Below are 24,715 nucleotides of genomic sequence, written 5' to 3'. Positions count from 1 at the left end.
TTATGGGAATAATAAAGATGTTGAAAAATACGTTGTATTGCAAAAATCCAGTGTATAATAAATGCAACTTTTGAGTTGATGTACACTTCTATTGGAGATGTGCTTCTAATAGAACAAATATGGTATTCGTAAGGACAAGACTTGTTGGTAACTCGTTATACTGTCAAGACCTTATTTCTGACCTCTAAAGGTCACACATCCTGGTACTTTCCGTTGGTATTGCTGTCTTATAACTGTAACAATTTTTAATATTATACCTTAGTTTGCCTCCATAAAGTTTTTTTTTTTGCCCATTAGTACCAGGATGTGTGACCTTTAGAACTGATGCAATGCATATAACCTACTTGTAATAGTTATATTGTTATAATTTTGTGAGGGAAAAATGATTCTGTAATTAATAAGCCAGAAAAACTATTTTTGAATACTTTCCACTGGATTTAATGTTTTGTAGCATAAAATTGTAAATATAGCAGCTATGTACAATTATCAATCTGTTTAGCACAACCATTCATCAAGTGTATAGTAGATTAACTTGTGGCATTAGACAATGCAGCAGCAATAACATAGCGTTTTCAGCTGTCTGTGAAAACAAATCATGATGTTAACGTGTGTATAATTTATGTACACTGTGTTCATATTTCCTGCACACTGCAGTACTTCACATCTAGGCTTGCTTTAAGCTGATTAAACAATCTTTTTCTGCTCAGGCCAGTATGTTTTGGTGAAAAACGATTCCACCTTTAAATTGAGGTATACTGCCACATAATTTGTTGTGGTTCGAGTCCCCTTTAATCAATTATTTGCTATATAAATAATCCATTATTAGTTTTTTCCTTTCACATGCACTGTAAATACTCACATTAATTTATTTTTACTGTAGAGGGTGAATCAGTAAAAATAAAATCCAGCAAAAATAACGTGTTTTTTTTCTATATTTTACATTCACCTCATCAAAAAACAGTGAAAATAAGCTCCATACAAAACACCAACAAATTTTTTTCAGTGAAAATAAATTCCTCATTCAATATTAGCTGCAGCTTCTATTAAAATGATACAATGTAATAGAGGCGATGCGGCTTCTATTGGGGAACCTACACATGTGAGAAATGATGAATTTTTGGTTCTCAATTATTCTAAAAGAATGGGGCGACTTCTATTAGGGATGCGACTACTAATAAAGATTTTACGGTATTTCAAATTGTCTTAAATAACCCTTGCAATGAAAAATGAAGTGATAGAATTTGTCATAGTTTTACCATCTGGTCATGGATTCATATTCGATTAGAATTATAGTCTAAATATTTTTCCTTAAACCTCTAAGTATTAATTTACTAATTACTATGGCAACTCATTTTAATGATCGCAACTATTATGCATGTACTACCATTACAAATGTTTGCTTAATTCATAAACTACCCGGTAGATTATAAAAGACATTCTTGCATTGTCACAGAAGCTCAGAATATATACTTTTTTCGTTTTTTTTCTTTGAGGGGGGGGGGGCTGTTTTTATTTGCTGAATTTAAATTTTGAACCTGTTGATATTTAATGAAAAAATTGCATAAATAAAAACAAAATGAACTATGAAATACACATTAGTTAAAATCATCAATGTAGCAAAAGATGTTAGGTGTGTGGCAAATACAAATCTTTATACATGACTGACAATTGACACTCAAGCATGCAAAATCAAATTCGCCTAGACCAAAGTTGAATATAAAAGTTACTATTTAATGAGTACATTTGCAATGATTCTTGTCCCTTAGCACATTAATATCTGAAGTTAATAATAGTTGATTAATAGCATTAAAAACGTTGTGAAAGCTGCTGAATATTTTGCACTCTTAAAAAAGATGATTTAAATTAAAAAAATTGTTTTCCGTGCTACTGCTACAATTCCCTAATGAATAATTCAAAATAAAAAAGTCTCAGTGTTACATTGTTGACGCCATGCGTGACATGTAAAACCATTGTACCAACATGTGAATGTAGCAGAACTGTTGATATGTGCACCAGATGTTATGAATAATGATGGTTGGTTAATAAGCGCCTATTTATTTTTATACTTTACATATTTATAATTTTATTAACTTGCATACTCAATATCCTTCAGATTTTTTATTAATTCAGCGACAGTAATGCACAATTTGCAGAGTGCCAACAACAACAAAATATCACATTTGTATGCCATTATTTTTTTCAGTTTTTTATAAATATTTTTTCAATGTTTATTTCTAACTTAATGGATGGCATTTGCTTATGTACTTGTAAAATTTGTATAAATGATATTAATTCCAAATCGGCCAACGTATTGCATTATAAGAGAATGCGAATCATGATGCTAAAGCAGGTAGATGTTATAGTTTGAACTAGCATGGCTACATTATGTATACATGTATATCTTGTCTTAAAACATTTTTTCGCAATAGGCCTTATGTTGTGAATTCACTTACTTGATTACCTATTAATTTACTGTAATAATCACTGCATAAACAATTATTTTTTATTCTCGCACTTCCTGCTTTTTTTAATACCCATAATGCTTCACTCTCTTCCTCTGATTGATGGTGTAATTTGTGCCGATAACAATAGCATTTTTGTTTTGAAATTTAAAAGTAAATCAAGACTTACTTTGTTGTTAATGACTTATTTAATAATGTGTCTATAAACCATGGCAACTACCGGTATATGTATGTGTACGTGTATGAGTGCAAGTAACCTAGGCTCGTTTTAGTGTTGAACATTATGGAGCACCGTGAGGTTCTCTCCTTTGATTGATTGATCTTATTAATTGGTGTTTTTATAAAATATTGTAAATGCATTAATTATTCACTGGATTTTAATTTTGCTGATAAGTAAACTTTGCTAAATTAAATCAATGTGAACATGTAAAATAAAAATAAAACTTGTTGTTTCCTTGACAAATTTGTTATATTAAAACCCAGTGAATATGCTGAAAACATCAAAATAGTGAAAATAGGTTGTTTTACAGTATATCTTTACTGAATACTGTGATAGTTTATTCAACTATTGAAAATCTAACAGATTTGCATGTAATTGTAAAAACTAAAATTGTCCTATTTTGTAAAATACGTGTACTCTTGCAGATGCAGATAGGTGGATTATATGAGGATAACAAAATTAATTATTGGCTAATTTAAATCCTAGGCATACGAAATTCCCAATACTTACTCAATCCCTACTGTTTTTGATTGACAGCATTTTCATCTACTCAGTCCAATATGTGGTCAATTACTGGCCGTAAGATAATACTAGCATTGTACATGTAACTAGGTATTGATGGAGTGGTGTATAGTAAAGTGTAATGACCTATTGATTTCCAGTTAATTCCGAGTACTCACTGGATTTATTTGAGTGTTAGTAAATAAAATAATTGAGATCAGAAAACAATAAAAAGCAAATATTCTTGTTGTACATCATAATGTAATTTTTATTAATTCAACTTGACTGGCAGCCATTTTGTTTTTTTTGATGAATGCAGTTCTAGCGCCATATCTCTGCCATGCTTTGACTAATTATGATCAAATTTTATATATTCATTATACATCATAACATAGATATATTGGTTTGACTATCTGATTCAAAATGGCCAAATGGCAGCCATTTTGTGCTAAAAAATCATCGAAAATCACGCATTTCTTGCATTCCAGAACTTGGTCTTGGGGTGACATGTTTATGTTCCAACTATATTACTAAAAACAAAACTATATATCTTAAATTTGATAACTAATAGAAACTGTGCCATGCATGGCTTGTTTATAATATATCAAAATAAATGAAGTAAACATTTTTTACATACAATTATCAATGTGATGTCATCGATATAGTTTACTAGTTGCACAGGATTTAGCATAATTTTCAATCAAACTGTTGATGAGGCAAGTTTTAAAATCTTCTGATTGTCAATCGTTACTTGTTACAGTAGGAGTAATATTCCAAACTGTTCATGACAATGTGTCTTTTAACTAGTCAGACAATGGTGTACAAAAGATTTCAGAAAACAAGATAAGATGATGCATAGTGAACCATTCAAATTGTGTTCTCTGATACATACTGGTGCAATCCTTGGGATTGAGTAGCCGCTGTTTAATACTGAATTTATCTCTCGGAAGCACACAGCAGTGGACGTTTGTGCAAATGTATTTGATATGTTTTGATAACAAGGACTTCATTATCAGCTCTTTAGTACACCCAAGAATGGACACAGCTTCTCAATAAATCTGTCATAAGCATCTCAATTAGTTCTTAACTGCTGCTTCTGTCCCCTCTCTGATCATCCATCCATTCCCTTCTAAGCTATCATCTTGTTCTTTTCCGACAAATGTTTGTTCCATGTCTCTCGCATATTACACGGAAAATCAAATTTAGATTTCTCTTTTTAATTTAGCATTGTTTGTAACAGTAGATCTAAACTATATAATATTTTTGCCAGTTCCAGTTCTTGCTTGTCAATAGTTATTATGTACAATGTACCTTTACATTTCCTGTATTACAACCTGTTACCAATAATGATCAATCCAATAATGATCAATCATACTATTAGAGAATAGAATCACTTTTGTCCATAAAACCATCTTGTGAGATAATGGCATTTTTTTTTTAATTGCCCATAAAAATTATATAATATACTGTACAATATGTTCTATAAAAATTTTCGCTGAGGAAATGTTCCTATGTTTTACATTAAACTTCAAAACATCCCAAAATATTTTTTTTTTTTTCAATGAAAATTAATTCCAGCTAAAATAAAGTATTTTTCACAGTATACAATTTTGACCCAATGGCTCAGTCAATTCAGGTGCATATTCGTTCACAGGCATTTATGTGCTTACAAATGTACATAAATGGTATACATGTGATTAAAAGGATGTTAATGTTTAAATTCTCTTCTATTGAGTATGTGCCTTTAAATTGAATGTAATTAATGGTCATCTCTATAGCGATACCGTTTTTAGTCAAATGTTTATTTTTTGGCTCATCAGACGCTTGTTGTATTTTCAGATAACAGGAATTGTGCTGTTCTCTTCATAATGAACGGCAACACTTACAAACGAGTGGATGAATTTAGCGTAATATTGAATGCAAATTGCGAAGATGAGTTGGTAAGTTTATTTATTTTATTTTCTGGTGCAAAATTTGTTTAAAAACTTGGATGCATTTTCAATACTAGTAATTTCTTTGGATTTTGGACCAAATAAACATGATTCTTCTTTGACTACCTTTCTGGATGAATTTGAAGAAGTATGCTATACAATTATGCAGGTTTATTTTGTGAAAGGTTCGACAAAAGTTGATGTTTTAAAAAGCTACACAGATACTGTGGAATACTTTATTTTCGCTTGGAATTTATTTTCACTGTTTTCGCTGAAGGGATGATTCTGTGAAAATGAAATCCAGCGAATATATTTTTTAGTCCCCGTTCGGACGCAGAAAGAAAACGAGGACTTATGTTTTGCCCTGTGTGCGTCCGTCCGTTCGTCCGTGCGTCCGTCCGTCCGTGATCACCTGTATCTCGAACATGCATGGACCGATTAAGTTCAAACTTCACTCATGCATCACACATTATATGGGACATATGCACATGCATTTTTTTCATGATCCGATTAACGATAGCCGAATAGCGGCCATTTTAAGGCCGAAAATGCATCAAAATCGCACATTTTCACCATTCCGGACCCGGATCTCAGTTATGCATGGACGGATTTTGTTCAAATTTGGTACATACATTAAACATAATAGGACCTTGATGCACGTCATTTTGTTTTTGGATGGGGTTCGAAATGGCCGACTGGCGGCCATTTTGTTTTAAAGAATTCAGTTCTGGATCCGTATCTGAGACATGCTTGGATTGATCGAGTTCAAACTTCACACACACAAGGTACATCATGTCACAATTATGTATGTGCATTTGTTTCATGATCTCATTAACGATAGCCAAATGGCGGCCGTTTTAAGGCCGAAAATGCATTGAAATCGCACATTTTCACCATTCCGGACCCGGATCTCAGTTATGCATGGACGGATTTCATTCAAATTTGGTACATACATTAAACATAATAGGACCTTGATGCACGTCATTTTTTTTTTCGGATCAAGTTCGAAATAGCCGACTGGCGGCCATTTTGTTTTAAAGAATTCAGTTCTGGATCCGTATCCGAGACATGTCTGGATTGATCAAGTTCAAACTTCACACACACAAGGTACCTCATGTCACAAATATGTATGTGCATTTGTTTCATGATCTCATTAACGATGGCCAAATGGGGGCCGCTTTAAGGCCGAAAATGCATTGAAATCGCACATTTTCACCATTCCGGACCCGGATCTCAGTTATGCATGGATGGATTTTGTTCAAATTTGGTACATACATTAAACATAATAGGACCTTGATGCACGTTTTTTTTTTTCCCGGATCAAGTTCGAAATGGCCGACTGGCGGCCATTTTGTTAAAGAATTCAGTTCTGGATCTGTATCCAAGACATGTCTGGATTGATCAAGTTCAAACTTCACACACACATGGTACATCATGTCACAAATAGATATGTGCATTTGTTTCATGATCTGCTTAACAATAGCGGAATGATGGCCATTTTAAGGCCGAAAATGCATCAAAATCACGTATTTTCACAATTCCAGAACCGGATCTCAGTCATGCATGGATGGATTTTGTTCAGATTTAGCACAATGTGTTGTACATATGCAGGTGCATTTCGGTCATGATCTGCTTTGAATGTATATGTCACTCAAATATGAACGGAATGGGGACGTGTCATTGACAATGACTTGTTTTCCTATATTTCACATTCAAATCATCAAAAATCAGTGAAAATAAATTCCATACAAAACACCCAAAATGCCTTTTCAGCAAAAATTAATTCCAGCTAAAATAAAATATTTCACAGTGTGTAATTGATGAATAGTATTTACTTTGAATGATGTCATGTGATTAATTATTCACGAGAATGTTTGCTTCAGACAAACAAAATAATTAAACAAAAACTAAAGTAGCCACAGACATATAACTGGCATTGAAATAATTTTTCAAGGGCATTGAAAAAGGACTTATTTGCAATTGTAAAATCCCATCACTGTTTAAAAAAAAAACTGCTGTCTGTTTCCGGTGACCTAAAACAAATTGAAGTGAATTGATATGTCATTAACGCTATCTAAGGAATCATTGGAGCTAAGAGTTCATCTATAGTTTATAGGATAATATTGCAGCTAAAATACTACAAATTTGATAAAAAAAGATCTTTTTTTCAACTTAACCATTGTTTTATATTTTCAACTTAACCATTGTATATATTTTTAAAATATTTAAAAATACAATAAGTTTGATGGTTATTGTGAAATTAACCAATTTGTTATAATTTTCTTTTTAAATATTTTTATAACTATTCTTTGTATTATATTTTGTCTTATAGTTATGTACTGGTTATAGGTCCAATAGATTGAAAACTGGTCTATGTTATGTGGCGTCGTTCTTCACAGTGGGCATATTAATTCTTGTATTTCACTGGAAACCATCATGGTCACTTAAAGCCAAATTCTCTAAGTGTCCTGTCAAGGATGCAGAGATTGTGTTGTTACAGGTAAGGATTGTGATTATCTAACATTTCTACTATATTTTAAACATCAAGCAAGAATGATCGCATTTGTTATCATAAAAGGCACAAGTACAATTAAATTTTTGGAAAGAGTTCCTTTTGTGTACCCCCCATCCCTAACCCTAACCCTACCCTCCCCTCCAGCACTCCCCATTTAATTGTACATGCCCCTCCTAAGGACATCAATAGTTATCTAGAGGGGGCATATACAAATTAATTGGGTAACTGGGAGTGAGTGTTACAGTTAGGGTTAGGGATGGGGGTACAAAAGGAACTCTAGCCAAATTTTCTAATATCTAGGAGGTTGGTATTCTTGTTAAAAAATTTTAAAACAAAAAATAATTTTGATTATTTAGACCTGGTAATCCACTTGAGGAAAAAAATTCCCAGTGTAAAAGCTGGTTATTGAGTTTTAAAATCAGGGTTTGAAAAGTAGAGCTTAGATGCAGAACCAGGTACATGTATTTTTGTTTGCAGACAAATTCAGTGAAAACACTGCCGCTGTCCTTTGACCATTGCTAGTACGTTTTGATACATGCATTCTAGTTGAGTTAGCAGAGCTATTATTAGATCCTGCTGCGTAGTAGAAAATCTTACTTTTAAATATATTCTAAACATTTTTGTGAGTGAATATTGTAAAATTTTGTAGCAGTGAAAATAACATTGGAGTCCTAAAGACAGCAAGGAATTCTCAGTGACTTTCACATGACTTTTGTCCTCACAACAATCAGAGAACATTTAGAGTTCTCAAAATGTTGTCTTCATTAAAATGTGAAAATTCCTCACAATATAAACATTATTTTTACTTTATTTTCTGTTTTTCATTACTTCAGAATTCACACGGTGAATTATTCACAGAAAAGTTATTTACAAAGTTTGTAGCAGAGTCTGGGTTTATTAGCATTAAAAATGGGTAAGTATATTTTATTTTAGTCTCACTGTGATGAGTGTTGTATTTCTCTACTTACATGCACAATCAGAGTCTATTTTCCGAGGAGCACTTCACTCACAACATACCTCATTCCTGACCCATACTTTCCAAGGAGCATTTGACTCACAACATACCTCATTCCTGACCCATACTTTCCAAGGAGCATTTGACTCACTTCATACCTCATTCCTGATCCATACTTTCCAAGGAGCACTTCACTCACAACTTAACTCATTCCTGACCCATACTTCCCAAGGAGCACTTGGCTCACCACATACCTCATTCCTGACCCATACTTTTCAAGGAGCACTTGACTCACAACGTACCTCATTCCTGACCCATACTTTCCGAGGAGCACTTGACCGACAACGTACCTCATTCCTGACCCATACTTTCCGAGGAGCACTTGACCCACAACGTACCTCATTCCTGACCCATACTTCCCAAGGAGCATTTGGCTCACGACTTACCTCATTCCTGACCCATACTTTCCAAGGAGCACTTGACTCACAACGTACCTCATTCCTGACCCATACTTTCTGAGGAGCACTTGACCGACAACGTACCTCATTCCTGACCCATACTTTCCGAGGAGCACTTGACCCACAACGTACCTCATTCCTGACCCATACTTCCCAAGGAGCATTTGGCTCACGACTTACCTCATTCCTGACCCATACTTTCCAAGGAGCACTTGACTCACAACGTACCTCATTCCTGACCCATACTTTCTGAGGAGCACTTGACTCACAACGTACCTCATTCCTGACCCATACTTTCAGAGTAGCACTTGACTCACAACGTACCTCATTCCTGACCCATGCTTCCCAAGGAGCATTTGGCTCACAACTTACCTCATTCCTGACCCATACTTTCCAAGAATCACTTGGCTCACTACATTTCTATATGTGCTTCAGCCTTTTAACTGTGATTATGTTTTTCATCAAGTGTTTCATATGTTGTACTGCTAGCTCTGTCGTGAGACGATATTAAACTCTCATTTACAAGTTTTGAATAATAAAATATATGGGGTTTGTTTTGTTCAGTGATGTGTTCTTTCTGTTTACTGTTATAATGATTAATGGATTACTGTGTGGTGGTTCATAAACGATTTTATGTTGTATTTGTCAAGTATTAATTTCTGGTAATGACAGGATCGTATTAAACCCTGTTAGCACAATGTTGTGAATTCACTGTATTATTGATTGAAAAAGTGTTTGTTTCTATGGAAACTAAATCATTAACTATTGTTTGCAATATGTTTAATAGATTGCTAAATGCGATCAAAGCATATGGTTCTGTAAAAATGAAATTTAATTTGCCAACTGTTGTTAATTAGTCTTGAATGGGAAGTGAACAGATGATGCTACTATTACCAGTATGTATAAGACATTCTGTGTTGACATTATCATATCTAGTACTCGCTTTCACAGATGCTCAGAGTCTCCCAGCTGATTTGACGGAGCCATATCTCACCGCCTGACATTCAATTACTCAGTCTTGTTCTAGCTTACCACTTTAATTACTTACATCCTCGTTACTTATGGGGCATCATTGTGAGTGTTGCCCATTGTGAGTGTTGCCCCCATGGTTGCCCATTACAACCTTGACATATCTACCATTGCTGTCAACCCATCATTACAATTTCAATATACCCAAACATGTTAGCCCATCATCCAATAATACCCATCATTTGGTCCAATCATTGTCACCACTTAAAACCCATCATTGCTGTTGATGCATTCATTGTTACCCACTTAAACCAATCATTGCTGTTGGCCCGTTATTGTCACCCACATAAACCCATCATTGCTGTTGATGCAATCATTGTCACCCACTTAAACCCATCATTGCTATTGGTTCAATCATTGTTGCCCACTTAAGCCTATCTTTGTTGTTGGCCCATCATCGCCACCCACTTAAGCCCATCATTGCTGTTGGCTCATCATTGAACCCTACTTAAGCCCATGATTGCTGTTGGCCCATCATCATCACCCACTGAAGCCCATCATTGCTGTTGGCCCATTATTGCCACCCTTTTAAACCCACCATTGCCGTTGGCCCATCATCATCACCCACTTAAGCCCATCATTGTTGTTGGCCCGTCATTAAACCCCACTTAAGCCCATCATTGTTGTTGCCCCGTCATTAAACCCCACTTAAGCCCATCATTGTTGTTGGCCCGTCATTAAACCCCACTTAAGCCCATCATTGTTGTTGGCCCGTCATTAAACCCTACTTAAGCCCATCATTGCTGTTGGCCCATCATTATAACCTACTTCAGCCCTCCATTGCTGTTGTCTCATCATTGTCTCCTCATTTAACCTATCATTGTCACTCATCGCGAACATTAGACCATGATCACTACTCATTTTTTTAGGGTTACTTATCATCATCGTCGTCCTTCCAGCATCACAAGTGTGCCTGGACGAGGGCGCTCTACAAGTATTAATTCGGCCACTACATCAGCATCTGAAGATGATGATACTGTTGCCTTACTGGTTGGTAACAATAAAAACCAGGTCAGTAATAACTTTTAATCAAAACATTTAAATAAAATCTCAAGAAATTGCAGAAAACGTCAAAATATGTTTTGGTGGTATAAATTACAGCACATTTATTGATAAAAAGAAAAATTTTCATTTGATGTTTTGTAATTTGTGATGGATTTTAATGGTGTAACTTATTTGTTTATAACCAACTTTCATTTTAGGTAAGAATAAAATATTTTTGTCTACAAAAAGTGATGTACCTTTGGGACCCACATGGCAATAGTTTTGAGAAACTTCATGGCTTAGATAAAGACACACTATGTGCCAACTTCTATGATGACTACCATGGTTTCAGTGAAGAAGAACAAAGTAAAAGGTATGTATTAATTTAGGCTTGCTCTGTTTGTTGTCAGATATATTTTAACCTGTGTTTCTAAGTCAGAAATGAGGACTCCTGTTTTGAGTCAGTTCGCCTGTGTGTTTGTACATGCCTGAATTGATTTTGTTTAAAGCTGGTCTGAGGCCAAAGGTTATGAAATCTGCTATATATGCATGTCAAATAATGATTGATAATGATTTGTGGCCTTTAGTCTCCAAAAACACTTAAAATCATCATGTGAAGAAATCATTAACCATTTCTCAGGCAAGCCTGGGGCAATTTTTTTCAAACTTAGTATTAAATAAAAATTGTGAATTTGATTACCATTTTTTGTTGGTAACAACACATGTTTTTTTGACAGGTTTTGTTTCTGTAGTTAATGAGTTGACTACATTTCATTGTTTATAATTGACAGGGTCATTAAAAACTGAACAGGGACTATGTCATCGACAATGACTTGTTAATTCAATGCAGGGGTTCTGTTGTCTCAAAAGTAGAGACATTTTATCTAAAATAGCAACTACGTGTTATCGAATATTTTTATTTGCCATATTTTGGGTGTAAAACAGTCAGTTTAACAGAAAACACTTTGTCTGGAATTGTAAGACAATTCAACGTTTTTTAGTTATCTTTGTATAAAAATGTGATTACAATTCTTTACAGATTGGCAGTGTATGGTAAAAATAGCATAGACGTTGAAGTGAAATCGTACGCAAAGCTGCTTTTTGAAGAGGTAGGTCAACTTCATTCCAGCATCTCTTCGAATATTTAGTGGTCAGACTCTCAAAATCAGGACATGGTCTAATGTTTTTTCAACCCCTAAAAACTATATTACTTTGGAAACAAAATATGTTGCCTATTGCGTCAGACAATTAAGTACATTTACTGTGTTTATTTATAGATATAGCCAGGTTTGATTATTAGAGAATATGTACATATGATGGTTTCTCGTCTTGTTTGTGTTACGATTACTAGACCGGTTAGGAAACTTTCTTTCTATTTGAGAACCACAAAATTATCGATTATATCACAAAATTCGCACAGAAGTCGGTGATGATTCTATGTTGATTTTTCGACTTAATGAGCTGTATTTCTTGAATTTAGTAGACACACTTGAAAAACGAACAGAGATAGCAATATAAGGGATGACGTCATAATAATTGGACACGCATCAAAGTGAAGTCGATGGATAATTTACAATAGTTTCCTAATCGTTCTTCTAGTAACCATGGTTGAGTATAGCATAATCTAATTAATTTCTTGAGTACTGAAAATGTATTTAATTTTGCTGCTAAAAGAAAAAATTTCCTAAATTGAATCTACTTTAACATCTAAACTTGCAGTAAAACTCGCTTCTGCACTGGAGAATCTGTGAATTTAAAAATTTGGTGAATATGATTAAATATCAAAATAGTGAAAATAAATACCAGTGGAAGTTGATGCTTTTATTGTATTTTAAAATATTTCTTCTACTGTATCGGCATTATCGGCAGTGTTCGACAATAACAAAATTACAATGTAGTCAGACCTGACTATATCATTAATTTCTTCTACACTGTTTTTTTTTTTCTTTTTCCTCATGGCTCTGCTTATATCACATGTCCATGCATGCTCTGTTGTCACGTAATCACATAGAGACCACATTAAAAATTAAAAACACTGACAGTTGTTTCCATAACTACATGTATCCTTGGGAATTGAAATATATAGCTGGTTGGTTTGAATTAATATTATTTGCTTTTTCACGCATTTTTTTCCGAATTTTTTTGCAATGCACCATTCAGCATTTCATTCATAAGGTGCAAACAAATACTATGTTTCTGGGGAACATGATTCATCCCATTTTATGATTTACATAAAATGATAGCATGACAGTAAATATAAAAATTTGCAGAAGCCATTCCATCCAAAAACAACAATAAAATCTTGTCACATTTGGGAAAACAGTGTCCAGAAACATATTTTTCACTGGGGCTAAATATTTTTTTGTTTGTTTTTTTCATAATATTTACCACTGGCTGCTCATGCTGCTCATAGCTTGTAATATTTCTCATCTTATAATCAAGTCAGTGAATTGAAAATTTGTGTTAATGTTGGCTTTATTTATTTACATGTTTTTTGTGTTCAATTTTTTCTACCGCAGTCATCGAAAGATGGAGATGAAACAGTAGGTTTTCCTGAAGAAAAAAAATGGGAACTTAGTTAAATTCTGGATTAATCTTTGCAAACCAAATTTGTTGGAAATTGTTTTATTTCTGGATATTTTTGTTTAATTGTATCAAAAATCCAATATAGCTTTGCAGATCTTGTGCTAGACGTCTGTCATTGATACAGATTCATCCAGCCACCTGTGTATTCATCTGTCCGTTCGTTTGTTTGTTGTCCTCTCTCATTTTGAAATTCATTGTCATATGTGTGTTGTAAAGGGTAAACCTTAGGTTTCTATGTCCTTCAATATAAAACACAAAGTTAAAAAAGTAAAAAACGGTGGGGGGGGGTGTTAAACAAAGACTATTATATTATTCTCGTTTGTTGTTGAGATTGTCTTTTCATAAATTCTGTTCATATAACAGCAGATGACTGAATATACAATGTATATATGGGTTGCTGTTGTTTTGTTGTTACAGCGCAGCTCAAAACAAATTGAGTGTATATTAAATGTTACATATAGAAACTCACTGCACACAGGCAACCTTTGCATGACACAGTAGAATAGTAGTCTAGACAACACTACCAATAGTTTTATTTCCTTTTACACCTGTTAATTATTCTCACTAAACTGACTATCAAAACTGTTAAATTTGTTAATGTCAGAAATGCTGCGATTTTGAACAATTAATAAACTGTGTTGAATGATGCATGTCTACAGACATTCATTGTGAAATTAAAGTACATTGAACCAAGTATGGTCCCTTCCCATCATGCTTCTTGTTTGTGTCACTAGCATTTATACTGTAAAACTCTTTAACCTTTTCACAACCAGACTTTCTTGCCCAAATTAGTCTGCACTTTTTTCAAATATTTCTGGAAATGAACCCTAATTTTGGAGCCAACAAACAAAATTCGAGCCAATTTTTCAGTTTTTACTCAAAAACTTTGGCTATTATTGTCCCACTCTTCTGAAGGATAGTGCAGACTATAAATGAGACTATTTTGTGAATTTGTGATGAAAAGAGGGAACTAGTGGTGAACAGGTTAAGGGCGGTCTGAATGACTAAATTTTAGGAAAGTAGATGTTAGACGAGTCACCTAAAAAATCATAATGAAATTTACACTGGTACAAGTTTTGTGATATTTCCCTAATGCTGTTTCACGAATGATGAAGATGATGTGCACGTCTTTGACCATCATTGTCAATCACAAACTAGTCCAGATTAGCTGGTCAGTACAAATCCTGATTTTAAGCTTTTCACCAACCGACTTTCTCACCCAAATTTTTCTGCACTTTTTTCTTGTATTCTTCAATATTTCTGGAAATAAACCCTAATTTTGGAGCCAACAGACAAAATTTTAGTAAATTTTCAGTTTTCACTCAAAAAATTTGGCTACTTTTGTTCCAATCTTCTGAAGGAAAGTGCAGACTATAAACAAGACAATTTTGTGAATTTGTAAAGAAAAAAGGTAACTGGTGGTGAAAAGGTTAATCTTCTAATACTACTCATCACACCCCTCCCTTAGTTCCTCAGCCAAGGCCTTTCACAGGATTCTAATATTTTGACAATGGAAACCTCTGAGTGACAATTTAAGGGATATTTTACAATTATTGAATCATAAATATTTACGGTGGTCACATATAGCTATTTTCATTTCATTCATAATAATAGTGACATCTTTCCCTCAATTCCCATAGTAGAGATTGTAGCAGTAGTAAAAATTATGAAAGTAGCTGTGCCAACAGTCAATTGATGTTTGTTTTTTGTTTTTTATTGCAGATTTTAAATCCATTTTATATTTTCCAAATCTGGAGTGTAATTTTATGGATGGCTGAAGAATATTATTATTATTCTAGTTGTATCATTTTTATATCAGTTTTGTCTATTGGTATATCTCTTTATGAGACAAGAAGGGTGAGTTTATCCCACCAGTGTCAATTGAACTTTACTGGAATTGCCATTCTTAAGTTGATATCCAACAGCATGCCAGTCTATGAATAGTTTGTGTTGGTGTTTAATAATTAAAAAAAAAATCTACCATATCATTTTGAACCTTTCTATATTTTGTTGAAAACATTTTTTTTTCATGTCTTGTCTACATTACATAATAGTCACATATTTAATGTGTATCCCATATTTAGGCCAGACTTTTTTTATTCCTTGTTTCTCGAGTTTTTATAAGGCATTTTTTTTGAGGAGGGCAGAAAAAAAATAGATTTGTGTGATTCTCAAAGAATTGTAAGTGAGATCATTGATCGGAGAAAAGAAATGAAATAAAATGTTATTCCATGTATAACTTTCTCATCTGCACAAGACTTCGGTACTTTGATCATGATACTCCCACGAAAATGTAACTTGGATTTGGTATGAGGCGGGCGTTAAAAAAATTAATATAAAAATAATATTTTTTTAGCAATTTTTTGCGCTTACAAGATGGCGGGCGCGAGAAATTACGCTGAAATGTTATTTTTATTTCATTTTCGGCTCATGTTTATTTGGCGGGTTCACGAAACAAAGGATAATAAAAGTCTGGCCTTAATGCAACAACATCTGCTATATTGGTATGTGTTAATTGTATCATATTGATTTGTATTACAGCAAAGTATAACATTACGTAATATGGTTGCACACAGTAGTACAGTACAGGTATGCAGAGAGGACCAATGTAAGTATCAGTGAATAGAGTAAGACTTTCATTATTTTTGTCATGTTTGCACTGTGCATTTATTGCATTAGTCTTGTATTATTAATGTATCATATTTATCACTTTTATGTCACACATGTATTACCTTTCATTGAATTTTAAGATTGCTATATTTTTATCATTTTTTTTTAAAGTAATTATCTTGTATTAAATTACTCTGACTGAGTTGATATATTTAATCTCTAATGAGGTGTATTAAAAATATGTGAAGTGTTCAAAATATGTATGACAGGTTTGGTAAAACCCATGTCATTGGTGAAATCATCACTTCCTAGACTAATGTATCTCAATATACTGCAAAATCAGTACGCAAAATAATAAATTATTCTGTAAAACTTACCTTTCTGCCACATTTCCCTGAAATTTGTGAAAATATTTTCTCTTGCCAAATAAGTGATGTCTAATCCTGGTGCACAGGGTCACAGTAGACCACACTTGCGTATCAGTGACTACAACCACCATTAGGGAAGAATTAATTTACAACAAACACATGTCTAAAACTTGACTTTGTATTTGAATTTATTCATCTGGTCACTCATCTGCCAAGGATTTAATTTTCTTGTAACATCATCATTCCCTTGTCTCCTGGTGGAGAATAGGGCAAGCATCTCTCTTCCTCCATGCTTCTCTGTCTTGAGCCGCTACTTCTGCCTCTGCCCAAGTCTTGTATCCCAATTGATTTCTTTCCTTTTCTACAGTTCTTCACCAATTCTCTTTTGGTTTTCTCACATTCCTTTTGCCCTCTAGTGCCCATGTTAAAGCGATTCTTGGTATGTCATTCTTTTCCATGCGTAACACATGTCCAATCCACTTATACCTCCTGTTTTTGTGTACGCACTTCTAATACTAGTATCAGGATTGAGTGAGTGCCGGACATTATTTAATACTTTATTGGTTTTTCCTCCAGCAATTGAAGAGATTAATGGTGAATTTCTTGTTCCTGGTGATGTTATAATTATACCATCTACTGGTTGTATCATGAACTGTGATGCTGTACTTGTCGGTGGAAACTGTATTGTCAATGAAAGCATGCTAACAGGTATGCTACATTTCTATTCACAGAAATTTTCATAAATCATAAATTTTTATTCAATTATTTTCAGAAATAAAAAGTTGCTGTTACTCTGTGTAATTTATTCTCTGATTTTCCTTGTTTTGTGGAAATTAGTCTCTCAGGTAGGAGTTGGGAGACGAACATTACTTCTAATCAAAATAGTACAATGCAACAGAGGGGATGCAGCTTCTATTTGAGCATCTGAATTTTTTGTTTTTAATTGTTCAAAAAAATGTGTGGCTTTTATTAGGGATGCAGCTTCTAATTTTACGATGGTAGTAATTATCATTCATTTAACGTTAATGTCCTTTGTGTTAGAGTGAAAAATATTAAAGGTTAATTACAAAGAGCACAATATAACCAGTATTATTAGTTTGGTCAGACTTCCTAGTTTTGAGCTTCAGTTAAAGGCATTTGAAGACGAAAAGAAAATGTCATTTTTAGTATAGTTGTTTGACACTGCATATTGAAAAATACATTAGAGTATGATTTAGCATGAAATAAAAAATGTTGTGTAGCTCATATCTGAGTATTTATTTGACAAAACAATGACATTCTCAAATATACATGTGCACTGGTTGTTTTGGTATGTACAATACTACACTGCACATGCATATTAGTGGGTTTGATTTTTTATCAAATACTGCCGTGTGTCCTGAATATGCAACATTTTTAGTTTATGATAAATTATAACCTAATTTGGTATCGAACAACAATATTAAACCGAGGGAGTCCTCACCTGCACATGCGTCAGATAGCCATAGCGTGTCACTGTTTACAAACAAACGTCTACCCATGAGCCTTTGCATTTTTAGTGTGTGTTGTTATCATTGCTTGGGACTCAATTCCCATGTGTGCGCAGGTGACAACCCTCCTGCTTTAAATTTACTGAATATATATTTACTCATTACAGGTGAAAGTGTACCAGTCACAAAAACACCACTACCACATTCCCATGATGTGTCTGAGGAGTCTGCTTTCTACAATCCAGACGAACATAAAAGGCACACGCTGTTCTGTGGCACTCACATCATACAGACTAGGTACTATGGAAGTGAAAAAGTCAAGGCTGTTGTTGTCAGAACCGGTAAGTAGGTTTTATGTTGAATGTTGGTTGTACATTTATCAGTGAACATGTATGTACCTGTAGTATACATGGCAGCTAAATAATGTCCTTACACATGTCCCATATGCTGAAACACTGCCATGATTATTCTCCAAAATCTAAGGTTGCCTAATTTGCATATATTTAGCATATCACATGGTCCTTTATGTTAGTGGGATAGTCTTGCATTTCTCTGTCATTACCAAAATTTCGCAAAATTTTTTGTAAATTTTCTCTGAAGTACAATGTATCTACACAATGTACATGATGATATTTCTGTCTTCAGTTCTTCTCAATCTTAAACTTAAAAGTTCTGAATCCCACAAAGAATTTATATACAGAGTAACCATATCAACCAAGTGTACAGCGGTTAATGCAATCCTGTTATGCCTGAGTGCATACTTCGCGGTATTTTCATGTTAAACTTAATACCACATCGCCTCCTAAAAACCTCCATGGATAGGCAAATGAATAGGGGAGAAAACAGCATCAGTGAACTATGTGTTAAAATAGTTTATTACCTTTTCTGTTCCAGAGATTTGATTTTATTCCCATCACACAGTCACAACATTGTTGATGTGTAAACATAGAAAAGTGTTTAAATATTACATAAATGGAGATTATCATTTTCCAAATAAGGAAGATCCATTTGATTGTGTCTGTAATACTTTCGAACCCATTGGTATGGGGTTTTATGTATTGATAAATTTTATTATTATACATCTGTGACCGTAACGCCATAAGTTACAGCGTGTTGTAATTTTACGTTTTTTACAGGGTATTTTCATCCTACCATATTTGGAAATACAAATTCCAAATATAGAAATATTACGTGCGTAAACATCCTCTACTAATAAAAACAAACATGGCTGCCACCAAAGTTTGACCGGACTCCACACAAAGAAGTTCTCTGATTCTGTTCTAAACATTTTGGATTTTGGCATTCCCATGATGTATCCTTGGAAGGAAAAGATAATAAGGTTATCGCGAGGATAGCTCAAAGTATGCACTCAGACAGTACGCTGTATTGTCTTTGTGCATACTTTGAGGTATCCTTGTAATAACCTCATATTCATTTGACTCTGAGATCAAAAATAATGATGTATGGGTGGTGATTATAACATCAAACAAGTTCAATATGTGTTGGGTATAACGCATAAACACATGTTATCATATATTGCACCATATGGGAACATACAACTGAACAGCAACTGTTTCCATTTTAAGGACAACTACGATACTGATTAATTGGTTTCAGTTATCTTCAAATCACTTGGCAGTGTTACAAAAATGTATTTATTCTTGTAGGTTTCTCAACCGCAAAAGGAGAGTTGGTCAGATCGATTTTATATCCCAAACCTCTGGGTTTCAAATTTTATAAAGATGCCATGAAATTCATTGGTGTGCTTGCTATACTGGGTAAGTTGCCTTCATCTTTACTGATGTTGGGAGTGTAACTGTTCCGTCCTGCTCCACACACTAACAGAATATGGTGTGTCTTAGTTGTTGCCATGACAATCTTACATTTGCTCGCAATAGGGTGATCACTTGCTTGGCAGCAATAACAACATCTGATGAGTCGGCTTCTTTTCTCTGAAAAGTACCTCTTTGAGATTTGTCAAAAAATTGTGTGATGTTACTTTATACTTGAAAATTGTGTGCAATGAAAGCAGTTTACAATATTGTGATTATTTTAAAGCACCTGGAAGCAATATTCACTGAAAAGAAGAATTTTGGGTTGATAAATATAAATAATCCTGTCTGAACTCAGTAGTCTTAGCGAAGTGAAGAAAAGGGGTTTATACAACATGTGATATTATGTACTACCATGTATTTATAAGATGACGATTTCCGCATACCACCAGACAGTTGTATCAAAATACACTTATCTTATGAATTCTTGATAATACTTTGTCTTGTCTCTTTCAGCTCTGCTCGGGTTTGCATATACACTGGTAATATTTATAAGAGATGAGGTAAGTACAATAGTCTATTGTTTCCTTTCTCTGGTTAAGTTTGTACTATAGACCATCATCATTTATTGATAATGCACACAAATTGACAAAGTATTTTATTTATTTTATTACCATGACAATTATTCACTATTCACAGAATAGTTCTGTTTACACTATGCTGCTGATCCCTTGACATCCTGTGTCAGCCCACTGTCTTTCCACAACCCAATTTTGTTCCAACTCCTCCTACTAACAATAACATAGACAGTAAGTTTCAGTTCTTTAAAACATCAAACTGATGTTTTTATTCATAGTTTGAACACTACATCGCTAGAAAAACATGGCAGCCCCCTCTCTACATTGTTTCTCATGACCCATGACCTAACTATGACCCATCTTGAACATAACTCAAACCAATCCAACAACACCCCACCACAACCCCATCCAACCTCACCATACTGTAAACCTAACTTCAACCAACCCACTTTATCTAATCCAATCCTACCATTTCACCATGTTTTTACATTATGCATTTTTAGTTATACAACACTAGTCTGGACACCTTACACTAGACAAAATCTGGTTATTATCAACAGGTTCCTGTATTAATTAAAGCGTATCTTACACTAGACAAAATCTGGTTATTATCAACAGGTTCCTGTATTAATTAAAGCGTATCTTACACCAGACAAAATCTGGTTATTATCAAGAGGTTCCTGTTAAACATATCTTGCACCAGACAAAATCTGGTTATTATCAAGAGGTTCCTGTTAAACATATCTTGCACCAGACAAAATCTAGTTATTATCAACAGGTTCCTGTTAAACATATCTTGCACCAGACAAAATCTAGTTATTATCAAGAGGTTCCTGTTAAACATATCTTGCACCAGACAAAATCTAGTTATTATCAACAGGTTCCTGTTAAACATATCTTGCACCAGACAAAATCTGGTTATTATCAAGAGGTTCCTGTTAAACATATCTTGCACCAGACAAAATCTGGTTATTATCAACAGGTTCCTGTTAAACATATCTTGCACCAGACAAAATCTGGTTATTATCAAGAGGTTCCTGTTAAACATATCTTGCACCAGACAAAATCTAACAATTTGTTGACTTGTAATGGATATGTTTGTTATTATCAACAGGTTCCTGTAAAACATATCATCTTCAAAGCATTGGATATCTTCACCATTGTAGTGCCGCCTGCATTGCCTGCTGCCATGACAGTGGGCACAGTGTATGCACAGAATAGACTCAAAAGACGAGGAATATTTTGTATTAGTCCACCAAGAATCAACGTGTGTGGGAATATTAAACTGTTCTGCTTTGATAAGGTATGTTGAAATCAAGGGCAAATACAAATCTGAGCTAAAAACATGCATGTTAAAATGAAAACTAAGTGCAAATTATGTGTGGAAGGTCTCGTCTGAAGTGATTGTATTTTCGGTTTAATGACTTTGTTTTTTAGCATGCTATCATCACAGATGATGGATGATGATTGTCAGTCATCCATCCATTAAAAGTACCGGGTAACATTTTTAATTTCTTCTTGAAAATACCAACCAAATTATTTGAAGTATAGGTACCTTGGGTAGACCACTAGCATTTCAAGATAATATCTTTAATTCTCTAATTTTAGCAACTATTTTTAAAAATTATATTTTTATCTTCTCCTTGGGAACTAGCGGAACAGATTTACCCGATTTGAATGATTTTGTGACAATATTATTTATTTTTAACAGATATGAACAAGTTGTTTATTGAAGTTAGATAGACATGTCCTTAACTACCTCCTTGTAGGTAAACTGCATTTTGTCTTTTGGGTGTGCATTAAGTTATTTGGCTACCACAAAGTTCTTATAAGACAGCACAGCTAATTTGACTGCCAGGTCACTAAAAATGTCACCCAGCTTTTCAGATTTTCTTCAAACCAACTGGTTATAGAATTTATAAAGTTAGACATTCATATTTTCATCAGGCATCAGGCATTTGTGGAGTGTTGTCTGTCATTAACTGGTGCAATTAACTGGAACAAGTCCTCAACAATACTATGCAAAACTTTTTCACTTTTTCCATGCAGACTGGAACATTAACAGAAGACGGATTGGATCTATGGGGCGTTGTACAGTTACAACAAGATCACTTACTAAAAGCAGTACAGAATGTTGATGAGTTGCCTAGGGGGCCTTTTTTGGCTGGCATGGCAACCTGTCATTCGCTGACAATGATTGATGGAAATCTGACAGGTGACCCCCTAGACTTGAAAATGTTTGAAGCCACCAATTGGGTATGTAGAAGATTAGTGGAAGCATTCATACTTTTTATTCCATCAGTGTTTCATTTTAGTCATGTCGGCGGTAGTCAGAAACAAGGACTTGAGTTTTGGTCTCTGTCAATCATTGTTTGTTCTTCTTGCGTCATTTCTCGGATATCCCGGGCTGATTTTGCTGGTGCAAAAACAAGCGATAATAGGAGACATGTGCACATTGATTGGTTCGAGCACTCTTGAAAAGAACCAACAAAATTAACATTCGCAATTAACAGGCATGCCTGAGGTGATTTCATTGAAACTTGACATCACTCATGGTTGTTATGACAAATGTTTTACATTTAGGTATGTTTATTTTACTACTTATGGTGTGTATAAATTCATAGCGTCCTTCGGCTTTATCTCACCATTGAGTTATAACTCAGTAAAATGATTGAATCTAATTAAATTTTTATAGCAGTGGACATTTTGATGTAGTGTCCTTGTGACTTATAAAATTCTGTCCTAGCAAACACCTTATCAAATCACAATATTCTAGCGGTTAATATTTAACCAGTTACTGTATATCCCAATCGTCATATACACATGTTGCTCAGTATTTCTTGTCACTGCGTACAATGTATGGAGACTATAGATTTTCTATTTGTGTAACTAATAATTCTGATGTAAATTCTAGTTGCTTGAGGAGCCAGGTAAAGACAGTACAAAGTTTGAAAGTATTATGCCTACAGTGGTGAAACCTGTGACCGCTGACACATTCCTGTCCAAAGATGCTTCAGAGGTAAGATTTCTTTTTTAGATCACTTCCACAGCTCTCCCTTCCTTTCACAACATGGTAAATAGAGTTCATTGGATCAAAAAACAACAGAAACTTACCTGACTTTCTTGCTGTGAGTAAGCAGTCTCCACATGAACTGTAATTTCTCTATTAGTAGTGTAGTGCTTACCTAACTACTAACTGAAAAAAAAAATTACTTTTAAAAACAGTCTTCAAAATTCTTGATATTCTGCAAATAAAGACTGATTTCCCTGTAACATTAAATTTTACTTTGGCAGCCATTTTAGATTTGATAACGAAAGTGCCAATCACGAAGAAGAATTTAACAAGTTCCCAGCAATTTGTGTTCTAAAAGTGTTTGCAACGACCATCCTTTTATCTGTATTACCATGGTGATATGTAATTAGAAAGTATTTTTAGAGATTAGAATTAGAACGTAACACATTGCGTTGTAGAAGTTTTACGATTATTAGTTTTTGTTGTTGGTCTCCTTTATGAAACACTGGTAACATTAGCTGTCGAATATAGATAAATATTCAGGGCTGAAATTGAACAACGTTCATAATTAGAAAGTATGACTCACAAGGAATGTTTCTGTATTTTTTACCGCTCTTTACAGATTCCATATGAGATTGGCATTGTTCGTCAGTTTCCGTTCTCATCCTCATTGCAAAGAATGAGTGTCATCACACGAACCCTGGGTGCTCCTAATATGGATGTATATGTGAAGGGATCCCCAGAAATGATTTCGTCGCTTTGTCAAGCAGAGACAGGTAATGGAAGATACCTTTCAAGGGGTTGGGTGGTTTACTTTTACTATCCACTATGTCTTGTTACAATGTATTATATGTCTTCTATATTGCCCGGCCTTTTAACACTATAAAAACCCAATGAGTGAGCTATGCAAAAATTGCCTATGACATACCCTGTCTTGTTTCGACTATCATTCTTTCCTAGCTTATCAACACATTGTGTTGTAAAACAGTTTTACGATTTTTAGATTTTAAAGTCACGTTGTGGGTCTCCTTTATGAAGCACTGATAACATTAGCTGTCAAATATAGATAAATATTCAGGGCTGAAATTGAACAACGTTCAAGAGTTTAGAGGTTTTGGTCAGAAATTCTGGTTTGAAAGATTTAGAACACTTGTGTGTCTTGCTGATGATGTCAAGCACAGAAATATCAACCCACACAATGATAGTTTGAATAAATGACAAAAATAAAAACACCAGTAGCTCAAAACAATTCATTTTATTTTTA

At 34.1% G+C, this 24,715-nt stretch overlaps 1 protein-coding gene across 2 annotated transcripts in view; it reads left to right on the top strand.

Annotated features, from left to right (window-relative positions):
• Nucleotides 1–24,715, top strand: part of LOC102810019 (polyamine-transporting ATPase 13A3-like) — a 52,864-nt gene that overhangs the window by 5,521 nt on the left and 22,628 nt on the right. Inside the window, exons 2-17 of one of the 2 annotated variants that reach the window (XM_085508685.1) lie at nt 5,023–5,123; nt 7,447–7,614; nt 8,463–8,542; nt 10,971–11,082; nt 11,274–11,428; nt 12,095–12,164; nt 15,364–15,498; nt 16,183–16,249; nt 17,196–17,327; nt 18,256–18,429; nt 19,756–19,866; nt 20,377–20,423; nt 21,553–21,741; nt 22,488–22,694; nt 23,353–23,457; nt 24,074–24,227. In XM_085508685.1, coding sequence (XP_085364811.1) covers nt 5,052–5,123; nt 7,447–7,614; nt 8,463–8,542; nt 10,971–11,082; nt 11,274–11,428; nt 12,095–12,164; nt 15,364–15,498; nt 16,183–16,249; nt 17,196–17,327; nt 18,256–18,429; nt 19,756–19,866; nt 20,377–20,423; nt 21,553–21,741; nt 22,488–22,694; nt 23,353–23,457; nt 24,074–24,227 — 1,978 coding nt within the window. In that variant the 5' untranslated portion in view covers nt 5,023–5,051. Of the gene's footprint in view, nt 1–5,022; nt 5,124–7,446; nt 7,615–8,462; nt 8,543–10,940; nt 11,083–11,273; nt 11,429–12,094; nt 12,165–15,363; nt 15,499–16,182; nt 16,250–17,195; nt 17,328–18,255; nt 18,430–19,755; nt 19,867–20,376; nt 20,424–21,552; nt 21,742–22,487; nt 22,695–23,352; nt 23,458–24,073; nt 24,228–24,715 lie in introns of both variants that reach the window. The other variant, XM_006819555.3, reaches the window with a different exon arrangement.

The sequence above is a fragment of the Saccoglossus kowalevskii genome, chromosome 15, assembly GCF_978046115.1.
Source record: "Saccoglossus kowalevskii chromosome 15, keSacKowa6.1, whole genome shotgun sequence".
Lineage (NCBI taxonomy): Eukaryota > Metazoa > Hemichordata > Enteropneusta > Harrimaniidae > Saccoglossus > Saccoglossus kowalevskii.
The sequence above is the reverse complement of the archived record's forward strand: the minus strand, read 5'-3'. Positions and strand labels throughout refer to the sequence as shown.